Here is a 12,022-nt window from a genome sequence, read left to right on the forward strand (position 1 = left end):
ACTGGGGACTGCCCAGTGAATGCAACCATCAGTGAGTAAGCAGGTCTGTTAAATTCAGTTATGGTGTAATATAATACTGTGAAAAAGATGAAAAATGTAGCTGTTTTGGGCTTCTCCTGCTAAATATCCAGAGTCACATAGAGAACGCTCTTCAGAGGAGAATCATGGGTACCCTGGGAAATAATTGTCACTGAGGCAAGGCTTTTTGTGCCAGTCTGACACAGAAAAATGAGCACCAGATCCTTTGTGCTTTTTCTTAGGCTTGGCACAATTTATGCTAGTACAGTTAGGAACAGATAGCAAGTATTTTCTTGGGATGTGATCAGGGTCTTTCTATTAAAGGATAAGTGAATCTTTCTCCTGACCAAACCTCACAACGATGCTGAATTCCTTGCACAAACTTGTCTTAAACCTGGCTGAGCACAAACACTGCCTATGGCAGCCAAAAGCAGCTGGGGACTTGTGTGTAATGTGTGATGGACATCTCTTTGTAGTGCCTGCACACTTGGTGTAAATTACCCAGACATATGAAGGGCAGCCTTCTACATACGTGTTTTCGGAAGAGCTCCACATGGGGACCTAAAGCGTGAGGGTCTGCATCCTTCACGAACCAAACCACGTCGTCCACAGTCCAGGTTGAAGGATTCTTGCTTGATGGCCGAGCCACGTCTGGTGTCTCCGGTGAAGGACTTGAGGCTAGGGGTGTAAAAAGGCCCACAACAGCACATTACAAGGGCACACAGTGATTTCCTCGGTTTGTGACCGTGCAGCGCTGTGGCAGCCTTACACTGCCATGGACTTTGGATCTGCTTGTGTGGGGCAGCAGCGGATGGGGAGAGAAGGGGACTTGGCACTTTTCTGTCTGAGCATTTACCAGGAGACATAATCCCAGCTGGTGAGTTGTGTTAAAAACATGAAACCCTCAGGTTCCTGCTGGGGAAGGAAAACTGTGCTAGCTGCCAGGCTGTTATACTGAGCTGTCCCTGCTGTCTGATCTGCAAGCCACGGGGATGTCGGCTCAAGAAGACATCACCCTCCCACCTGGAGAGAAAGCACTTGGGCACTAAACCATGGAAAGTATCACTGAATGTTAAAGCTAGAGGGTTAAATAAGAATTTAGGGAAGAGTTTTTCTCCTAGCATTCATATTTTCAGCCTTATCTTGAAGTTTAAAGGAGCATTTCTAGCCAGCATCTGCCTAATCTGAGGCTCTCACCAAGCTGAAGGTCCCCAATGAACGCCTATTATTTGGAGAGCTACTAAAACATGCTAAGATGAACATTGCATGTGTGACTTTTTAATGGTATGAGCTCAGGATGATTTAAAGTCACTTCAGCTTGCTGTAGCTTTAAATCAAGGGAATAAAGGCACATAGGAATGGAAGTGCATTTATGTTTTTATTCTTAGTCTCTGCAGAATTATAAATCTCAGCCTCCATGTGCGTGCAGTTCCTCTTCTCCCTGACCCCCACCAAGCTATGTCACTATTACAAGAACTGTGTTATGCTAGGTTTCAGGAAGGTGGTTTGCATTTGTTTATATCTGCACAAAGCAAACTTTGCATTAGCAGGAGGCAGCACGCCGACGTATAAAATGTTATTTGCCTGAACCTACCTTTTTCTTTTTCTTTTTTTGATTTTTTTTTGGTTAAGGCACAATTTTTAATGATAGATGCAAATGGTAAGAAGCAGACACTGCAGAAGAAAGGAAAAGAAGAGTGCAAGTAGAGGGAGATTGGAGCCACCTGACCAGTTACAGAACGGGAGCCTGGAGAATCCTCAAGTAGCCAAGAGGGAAATTAGAATGGCTCAGAGCTGAGCTCTCTGCAGAAATACTGAGCTTATAAAGATAGATTAAAATATATTAGAATACCATGTAGGACTCCAAGCATCATAATATATGTGAGCAAATGTACTGGGCTGGGTTTGTGACTGATGTAAATTGTCATTTCAATGATTTCAATAGAGCCGTGCTGATTTATATTATCTGAGGATCTGCCCATATAGGCACAATAAGTGTTTTATGTGCATATTGGTCCTTTTTCACTTGCCACCATCCTCAGCTTACAGTATAATGTAATGAGGCAAATTTTGCAATTATGAAAGATGAACCCCAGTAAGCAGCAATGCTACAAATGTGCAAATCTGGTCGATGGGTTTCATAATGGGATATGATGTAAATATCATGATAATTACACTCTCATTTGCTAAGTCACTGTTCTGGATATTAAGGGCAAGGAATAGCCGCAGGTCCTTTTAATTAGACAGCTAGGATTGGTGCTCACGCGGAGCCACACGACCCCGAGCACCGCTCGCAGAATAAATGCAATACACATCAGCAAAGCGGCCATCTGGTGTCCTTGCCATGGAGTGATGAAGACAAAGAGTGCAAAATGCACCAAGCCCTGGACCATCAGTAACGTTGAGTGAGTAAGGACCAAGGAGAACCAAGAACATGGAGGACATGGAGGTGCAAGTGCCACGAAAGACGGTCTTGTGGCCTGGCTTGGGATTGGTAGTGTTTCTCCCCAGCAGATCTGCTGGTGCTCCAGATGCCAGCTGAGGTGTGGAGATGTTGCCCCGGGGAAGCTCAAACCAAAGGACAAGAAGAAAGTCCAGCTTTTGTGGGGAAACAGAGGGGATCGGGGATGGGCTTAGCTGTGCCCACAGGACTGCAGTTTCCACGCTGCACCCGTGATACGGCCGAGGAGATGCTGGGCCCCTACGGAGAGTCATTTCCCCCCGGTATCCTGTTTAAGAGAGAGCAGGCCTTAGCCCCATGACTCTTGCCAGAAATGCCAGAAAAGGGCAACAGGGAACATAGAGCTCCCGGAGAGCCTTTACAGATATAGAAATATCCGAAGGAAAAGGAAAAGGTGGGGAGAAGAAAAGGTTGAAAGGACAAGGGAATTCTATTCCATTTGCATTCCCTTCGCACTACTTTGCAGTCTAATGATCAATAGCATAAATCTGTTTTTTTTTAACACAAAAATATAAATGACCTTCCTAAAGAAAACAAATGGCTAGAACTTTCCCAGGAACCTAACAAGATAAGATAACCCTTTCAAATCTCTAGCTGAGGTATCATGTTGTGATTTAAAAACAAGAATTATGTATAGATATTAACTCTTCAAAGATTACTCAACCTTCATTTATGTATTCAGAATTAAATAAGGAATTCTCTGCTGCTTTTTCAAAAACCTAAGATGTGCTATTTTACTTGTGTATGTCTGTCTATCTCTAAGTGTCATTAGTAAAAATGGGATATCATCAATTTGCTGACTAGTCTCCCGAACTTGGTGCCTAGCCTGGAAACTCTCTGCTTTTCCATATCTTTTAAAATATGTTTTGTTATTGATTTTACTCTGGTTCAGCGGCTTTTTAGTTTACACATTTAAGTGGAATCCGTTCATTTACTTACAAAAGAAAAATTAATCATTTCACATCTACACAAAGGCCTAGGTTTTATGTTTCAATATCATCACTTTGTTAAAAGACTCCTATACTAAGCACAAAAGTGTTTGATGGCAGCAGAGCAAGTGCTACACATTTTTTCTTATCTGAAGGTATTCACACTTAACCTAAGAATTAGATAAATGAGGAAGCCGCATGTCTCCCGGGTATCCTATGCCATCCTGTCATCAGAATTAATCAAGATGATAATGAATACTCAGATTACAAAGAGATGGGAGTGCTCAGGACCAATAATTATTTTTAGAGATCGTAATCTAGGTCAAATCCAATTTCCTGTTTTTGACAGGTGGCAAAAATTTGTCACATTAATGGAAAGGGATATGGAAATCTAGGTAATCGAAGGGGAGCACTTTTCTGTTTTGCCTAAAAAGGTGCCTGAGAAAAGAGGGGGAGCAGGTTGTCCTTGGGGAAGCCTTCACAGGGACTCCTTGGATTTAGCGGCTGTTCCTTGGGTGGGAATGGGACCTGCATTTGTCAGAAAGACCAGCTCAGCCCCGAAACACCACAGCTGGGTGAAGCCAATGGAGTGACATGACCTGGCTTGATCTGGGCTGAAGACACCTCATCTCATGTGGATTTTCTGCTGATCCCAGGCTCCAGCTTTGGAGCTGTCCTGGGAATGAAGATGGAAAGAGATGAAGCCAAAAGCCCAACTGATTCAGGGACATGCCAAGGAAATGAAATGCTGAAATGGAGCTAAACCTCCAATGCTGAAATGGAGCAAAGACAAATAACAGACTCCTTAAATAGGTTCTTGGCAAACAAACAGACCCCAGAGGGAGCACGGTCATTGATAGATAAGAGTGGAAAGAGAGTGACGGATGAACTTTAATATTGCTGCAGGCCTAAATGATTTCCTTGCCTCAGGGGATGGGGGTCGGAATGAAATTTTAAAAGGTTCCCTCTGACCGCACTGGAGCAGATAATAAGGAGCAGCAGGTCTGCTGAAAGCAAACTAAAGTAGCAGGCCCTCAAAGGCATAGAGAAATAGGAAAAATTACCCTCCCAGAATTAAAAAAATCCACCCCTCTCATAAGGAGAAGAGAAAAGGCACCTCACTAAAGGCACCCACCCTTTTAGGTTGTGAATGGCTTCCAAAGCCCTTCTGCATTTGCAGAGGCAGCAGTGCCCAGCAGTGCCATGGGGACCTCCTTTGCCATTGCAAATAGATAATGAAATTAAGTAAAACCAACAAGCTGCACAACAAGGTTAAGGCAATTATGTTATGGTTAAATATGCAATTCTCCATACTTGGAAGTACAGTGTTTGTTTGCTATTTAAGCAGGGCTTGGAAAGGTTTATGATGTCCTTGACTATTCTGTCTCTAAGAGCTTCAGTTTGGCAAATGATGACAGGAGAGTGCATGCTTATCTGTTAGCAACCCCAACTGACTTTTTTTTTTTTTTTTTTTTTGGAATTTTTTAGCATAATCACGTAGAATTAGGCATCGAGCTTCCAATCACATTAATGAGAGCTCTGAGACTTAATCTCATCCATTCTACTTGAAAAACATGTTCTGCTAGGCACTGTGATACATTTTACAGTTACGATTTTTTTCCACGATATTTGCCTACCATGATAAATAAGGCACGCTATTTTTCAAAAATATCCATAAATAAGAAAGATTGGCTAGAGGTTTCAGAGACAAATGCTTTCTCTTTTTAACAAGCACTGCCCATCCCTGCCTTGTGAGTACGCAAATGGAGAAGAATAAGAACAGATCCTAGCATGCATCAATTACTCATCTTTGCTTGCTTATCATTCAGCAGCATATAAAGTATCTCTAGAAAAGAGACAAACCCAGGCAGAGGCATCATTGTAAGAGCACAGATACCTAAGACCTTTGCAGGAGGGATTTTGCAAAGGCACTAATCAAACCCTTGCATACCTTCATGCCTCGCATAGCTGCACGAAGGCAGTTTCAGAAGGAAACTGCATATTTTAAAAGTCTAGCATTGCCATAAAAAGTGGAAGGAGCATGTTAGGTGACAAGTATGATAGCTGTGAAGAAACAGAATCTCCACGTTAAAGGTCGTGATAAGCCTTGCAACGTTATTGGGAAGCACGTCAGAACTGATACTGTTGCAGGCAGAAGAGACAAAACCAGGCTGTGAGTAGGAAAAGGACAGTTTCTTTAACACTAGGAATGATGTCGTTATTTATCTGTGCGCACCTTGACAGGGTGGATGTCACTGCCTTGCAAATCAAATCACAGGCGCTGAGAATTGCCTGCCTGTAGCGGAGTGAAACTACCCTCCGTGGCCAACTCTCTGCTGGGGTCTCTAGAAAGTAGCTGGGGCGCTTGGAGGAACCCCAATGCATAGTAGTGGCACAGATGTGCACCAGCAAACAGATGTGCCTGCTTGCCCTGGTCCCTACTGGTAGAGCACCTGGGGTACAGGAGGAGGATGCTGGAAACCCATCTCTGCACGAGTTTGAATGTGCAGGCCCTAGTGCACAGTGGGTGGTACCAGGACTGGTAAATTGTTAGTAAGTATAAATAAGCTGCATCAACAAAATAATAATAGTTTTAGTGATGCTCATTACATAACTATCAGTTCTAGAGAGCCTGTACTTAGCTGGCCAAAGTGTCTCAGTGGCCTGGGATGAGCTAGTCTTTGCAAATATTAAATGCATGGGACACCTAAGGAAATACTAAGCAGTTTTGGGGAGAGTTCTTCTACCCTCAAGTGCCAGCTCGAAGCCACTTATAGCTGCTTCAAAAGCACTTAGATATCACAGGTGCCTGGGCCCAGAGAATCTGGGGACTCTTCCTCTTTTGCTCCCCAGTTTGCTTTCATATTTTTCAAGCTAGAGAAACAGAGGAACCTGCAAAGCCTAATGTGTGGACACTGTGAGTTTTCTGTTGGTTCAGTTCTGGGGAAGAAGAGAAAAAAAGGCCTGCCATCTTTCAGGATTTCACTTTCTAAATACTGGATTTTGGGGATTTTTTTTTTCTTGGGAATTTTGTAATTTCTGGTAAAGAGATTGAGTTGTCAGCCAAAACTTAGCTTCCCAGTCAGTAAATTGCTTACTTTTCACAAGGTGTTGTCCGAGACTGTGAAATGGTGACATTCACAATCAGAACCAAGAGGGGAATGTGATGCAGCCATGAAGCCTAAGGAACTCTGAGCTTCCAAGTCTCTTTTATATGGATTCAACCCCCTAATAACAGGGATTTTCTCCAAACAACTCACTTTTAGGTGCAACTCTACCACTGCATTTTGTGGATGCTGCAAATGTGCAAAGTATTAAATAAACCATTCAGTAACTCAAAGAAAAATCTGTTGAGGGTTACTAAATATGAATCTCCCACCCCTGGCTCAGGAAGGCATGAATTTCTGAAGGCAAAGATGATGGAGGCGACGTGCCACTGTCGTTTGATGTGTCTCTTCCCTGGCTATGTCTGTCTTGTGCAGGAGACAGGAGGCAGGGCTTGAGGGATCTTTGAGTAGACCTGTCTGCAGGGATGATCAATCTACAAAGCGGCAACGACTGATCACAGCGAGAGCGTTGGAGACTTTCAACCCAAACGTGTAACAACACCGTTAAATCTAGGCTGCTTGCAACTGCCAACTAGAAAAGCTTGACAAAAGCCTCCCAGTTCTCTTAGGAGCTCCCAGGGAAGCAGTGGGAGAGGGGAAACAAATCTCCAGGTACAGCAAACCACTTTGCCTTCCCAGCATCTGCATATGCTGACCGTGGAGGCATTAAAGATCTGAAGTAAACTGGCCCTTCTCTTCCTTTCCTTTGTAGCTGGAGACCCAAGGTTTAGCAAGGACATTTAAAGTTTGTTTGCAATAGTGCACTTTCAATCAATCCACTTCGCTTTGAGTAAAGCTGACTGTGTAAATGATGAAAAGTAGTGATGAGATCCAAATACTTTTCTGTGTTAGGTATAATAGAAGAACACAGGGATAAGCCAAGGCAATAGCAGAGTGAAAATAATATCAAAGTGACAGTTTTGACAGGTATTTAATATTTAGGAAGGCAAACTTACGGAAAAAAAGAAATCCAGGGATAAAAACTGAAAAAAAAGAAGAATAATGTTCTAAAATATTAAATATAAATAAAAAATTAAATAAAACAGAAGTTCAGAAGCAAGCAGTAATACAGTAATATTGAGGAGGAGAACATTGTAAAGTAATTATGCTAAGGTCTGGGGTTACTGGGAGGAGATGATGGGGTAGCTATCAAGCAAGAATAGGCAAAACCACTTGCAGTTTTCAGGGGAAATGCAAAAGCAGAAAGGCAGTGTATTGAGTTAATGCTAGGCAAAGAGGATAAGGGGAACTAGCAAGGCTTTGTCAAATTTATCAAATGAAAAAAAAATACTGGAGTGACAGTAGATTCCATTAATAAATGAGGAAAGAAATTAATGACTTAAAAATGGCTGAGACTCTCAACTCCTTTGTTAGATCCATCATCAAGATGAGAAATGCATAAATGAAGTTTGAATAATTAGTAAGGGGTGAAGACACTGGTAAAATCACTACTGATAAAGACCTGTTAATGGAGAACTTGGAAAATGCAAAGTTAACTGAAATTAAGAGTATAGCTAATACTACATACAAATACAAATTTGTATTTAAACATTAAAATGAGATATTTAAATACAAATTTGATTAGCTTGGATCATTTTTGGGGAAAATCGTGGAGAATTGTAGGACATAGCAAAAAGCTGAGAAAAAGCTAGTATAATGCTGATTTCTAAACCGAAAGGCGTAATGACAGCAATGCTCTGATCACTGCCCTCACACCTGGAAATCATTTTGCTTCCCTGAAGCATAACAGAGCCTTGAGCAGAGAGCTGGGTGATTTATAAAAATGCATGTTCTGGGCAGTCTTTTTAAACAAAATCTGGCCCAGTTTATGATTTAAGGGATAGAGGGACCATGCAGGAGAAAACAAAAGCTTTTGCTGAAATGTTTTGAGCCTAGCACTAATATTTGGGTTTGCTCTGCATCCTACCATGTGCACAGATGGTCTCATGCGGGTAAGCCATATCAATCTCGGGGAGCATTGCTTTATGTATTAATATTTATATCTGAAAGTCGATAATGCCAGTTGTGATTGCTACATGATTATACATAATACATCTGTTTACATAATTAATAACAACACTAGCAAACATTCACCTTTTTACCTAATGATGAACAGATTGATTTTCTGTCTAAGCAGGTTATTATTTCTCCTTGTAAGTGGAGACGTGGGTGGTCTCGATGGATGCTCACCCAGACCCATCTCACTAATTTTCCAGGGGGTTGGGAGTGAGTAAAGACTCTGTTGCAGCACCAGCACAGACACACACTGCTATAAGGGAGGACGTTATGTTACCACTTCTGTTTCCTTCAGGATAGCTCCCATTCCTCGTCGGGCTGGAGGTCGGGTGCCTCAGGCCGGTTGAGGAGGATCCCCCTGAAGACCCCTGGGCAGGACGATGGCCGCAGGCGGATGAGGAGCCCCCGGTTAGACGCCCGTCGGGGCTCGGCCGCAGGCCGTACATGGAGCCCGCGCAGCTGCAGGCCGAGTCGGCCGGGTCCGCGCTGTAGCGCTGCGTGTTCACGGGGTCAGCCAGGTAATCCTCAGGTATGGACGTTTCTGCTCAGGAAACCGAGAAACAGAGATCAGTAAAATGCAATCAGTATTTATTTACAGCCTTACAAATATATATATATATATACATATTTTTGCCTATACTGCCATTTTTTGGCAAAACTTTGAGCTCCGTTTCCAGTTACCTATGCAGCCCAGAGGGATCATGGCTGAGCATTAAGAAGTAATGAAGGAGACACAACCACGCAGAAAACAGCAGAGTGACCACAGGTCAGGCTTGGATCTGATGTGGTTCATTAGCATCTGTGGTCCTTCACAGTGATACTCTCTGCGTGACCCTTGGGCACTGACCGGCAGGGCCCCAAGGAGACAAGTCTCATTTGCCTAATGGTGCTACAGGAATGACATGGAGACCAGAGCATTTGGGAGCTGTTACTCTCTCTGTCTTTCGTCTAAACACACAGAAGTTGAAGATAAGAAAGAAGAGAACAGGACAGACAATTTATTCGTTATTAATGACTGTCATCCAATTGGAAGGAAAAAAAAAAGTTAATAAACCATTTTGTTCTGCAATGTTAAAATTGAAATTAAAATTCTGCTGACCTCTGCTTTGTGTAATGCTGATGTCCCCTGACATCAAGGTGAGATGAGGCAAAGCGTGAACATTGCTTGTGGGCCCAAGATTTTTTTTTTTTTTTGCCATTTCCTCTCAGAATTGGATGTTACCACCAGTTCCCTGCAACCTCCCTTGGCTGGGCTGAGACGCAGTCTCTTCCTTGCACAATCTCCATGTCTCTGTCCCATTTCCCGTTGGGCCAGTCCCAATCTCTTCCCCAAAGGACTTGACCATGTTCCTTCTTGCATTTTTTGTCTTCGTGAAACATAGTCATGGCCTTTATTTCCTGTTTTGCTGGGCTCTTCCTCCACCTTTGCCCTCCAATGACACATTCTTCCCCCACTTTGTCACATCTCATTCCTTGTCTGAATCCACATTTCCTTCTGAAGTACTGCATAGCCTTGTTGAGTAATAGGTAGCATTTATGCTGTAATTTATGCTTCAGAACCCAAACCCTATGGATAATACATGTTGACTCTGAACATAATATGTTTTTTCTTTCAATTTACATTTTTACTCTTTTCCCTTAAAACCCCTTTGGCAAATGCATACAATAGTTGATATTAAACATGATTTAAGTTGACAAGTCATATATTCTAAAGTTGGTCCATGCCAGCATCCTTGTACATGTGTCATGACTTAGTTACACAGCCACCTGGCTTTTGATTTGTTTGCTGCTGTCTTATAAAGCTTTGCCCCATTTTGGGCCAAGGCTGGATTCACTATAAAGCAAAAATCAGATATGAAGGACAGTCTTAAATATGATGTTTCCTCACTTTCAGGCAGTTGATTTTGCAACTGCAAGCAGCTTTCCTTTAGCAGCATTTTTTTGCCCTACGTAATTTGAATTCTAACAGCATATGTTCAGGTATCCTGCTGCTTTCTGCCAGGGCTTTCTGAGCTTGATTCGTGCACAAGTACAAATATAGTGTAATTCAATTGAACTCACTGGAGTTCTGCTAACATAAGAGAAAGGGGAATCAGACACTCTGAACCTTTCTCCCTAGCCTCCAACAGATGCCAAAATTGTATTGCAATTGAGCTAAATATCTTGCTTTTCAGACTCCTCCCAATAAACCAAAGAAAATCCAATCAAGCCTTCTCATTCAAAGGAATTTAATTACTGTGTAGAGCAGTTGCAATAAAAGCCTCTTACACATAAAGAAGGCAGCTCTTACGGTAGCATCCTGCCTGCACCACATGGAATAATTATGCCTCTTGTGAATCATTACCTCTTTACTCCAGGAAAAGAATGCTCTTTTAATATGATTACAATATGAAGAAGATACAGACTATCAAAACAACAAACAGAACATTAAAAGAGCCCTGCTAAATAAACAGCATACAGCTTTTATAATTATGGATATAAATGACTCCTAAATTTGCAAGTGGACACCGGGGATTTTCTGGCTGATGTCAGACTCTCTCAGTATTATGTATAAAATAAGTCCTGCAGTGATGATTTCCCCCCTTGACGGGCACCCACAAGCTTTGTTAGAGACTAAGACTAGGAGCCAGATGATGTCAGTTACGTCCTGACTCTGCCTAAGACTCTTCTCTTGATCCAGATCACTTTATTATTTTGGGCTCTTCAGGAAAGAAAAATCTGAAGAGTGACATTCATGTTGCCATTAGCCAGTAGGGAGAGTCTTAAGCATCCAGGCTTCAAACCAAGCCTTTAAGGAGCTCCTGATCTTCAGATCAAGATGTCTCAACATTAGGCTACAAGAGCAACAAACCAGAGAGTCACTTCCCTGACCAGGAGGAGCTCTTGAAGAAATACAGATCATGGTTAGATTAAGGAAGAACAGACAGTGCTTTCAAGTGTATGTGCATAAACATCTTAACTGGTGTTAAAACTTAGTTTTAAAAAGTGCTGGTCAGCTCCTGTGCTCACCACTGAGCATGAGCTGCTCTGTAAAACTGTCCTAGCTGATGTGCCCCAAGCAACCACCTCTTCTAGATGGGCCATGTTAGTCAGCAGCTCGGGCTGTGCTCAAGTGCTGCTTCTTTCATGGAAAGCCACCTCTATGTTGGGGGATTATTGCAACCTCTACCCAGGCCACATACCCCTGAACTTGCTTTTCCATGGAAACAAAGAGGTGGGAGATGGGGAGGGAATGAGGTGGAGATACTCGGCTATCTCGCTCAATTTGCAGTTAGGACATGCTGAGTTGCGGACCACAGTCTGGAAAGCATTTTGAGGTCCTGCAATCTTGACATTACCAGAGTGACCATGCCTCAAAATGACCTGCAACATCGTGCTTTGACCAGCATTAGGAATGGAGCTTGGAGAAAGCATTAACGTGCGCCAGGCCAAAGAGAGATGGAGACACCCCAGCTAGTGGAGTGAGAAGGAAGCTGGAGGAGCAATGTTGG

General features: G+C 42.7%; 1 protein-coding gene across 1 annotated transcript in view; it reads right to left on the minus strand.

The window, feature by feature from the left end:
- The window catches only part of SCML4 (Scm polycomb group protein like 4), a 40,389-nt gene that overhangs the window by 4,276 nt on the left and 24,091 nt on the right, over nt 1–12,022 (minus strand). The window contains exons 5-6 of the mRNA XM_010228400.2: nt 8,809–9,072; nt 551–696 (exon numbers count right to left, since the gene is read on the minus strand). Coding sequence (XP_010226702.1) covers nt 551–696; nt 8,809–9,072 — 410 coding nt within the window. The remainder of the gene's footprint in view (nt 1–550; nt 697–8,808; nt 9,073–12,022) is intronic.

The sequence above is a fragment of the Tinamus guttatus genome, unplaced genomic scaffold, assembly GCF_059628265.1.
Source record: "Tinamus guttatus ecotype Peru unplaced genomic scaffold, ASM5962826v1 Tinamus_guttatus_pri_ptg000046l, whole genome shotgun sequence".
Classification (NCBI taxonomy): Eukaryota; Metazoa; Chordata; class Aves; order Tinamiformes; family Tinamidae; genus Tinamus; species Tinamus guttatus.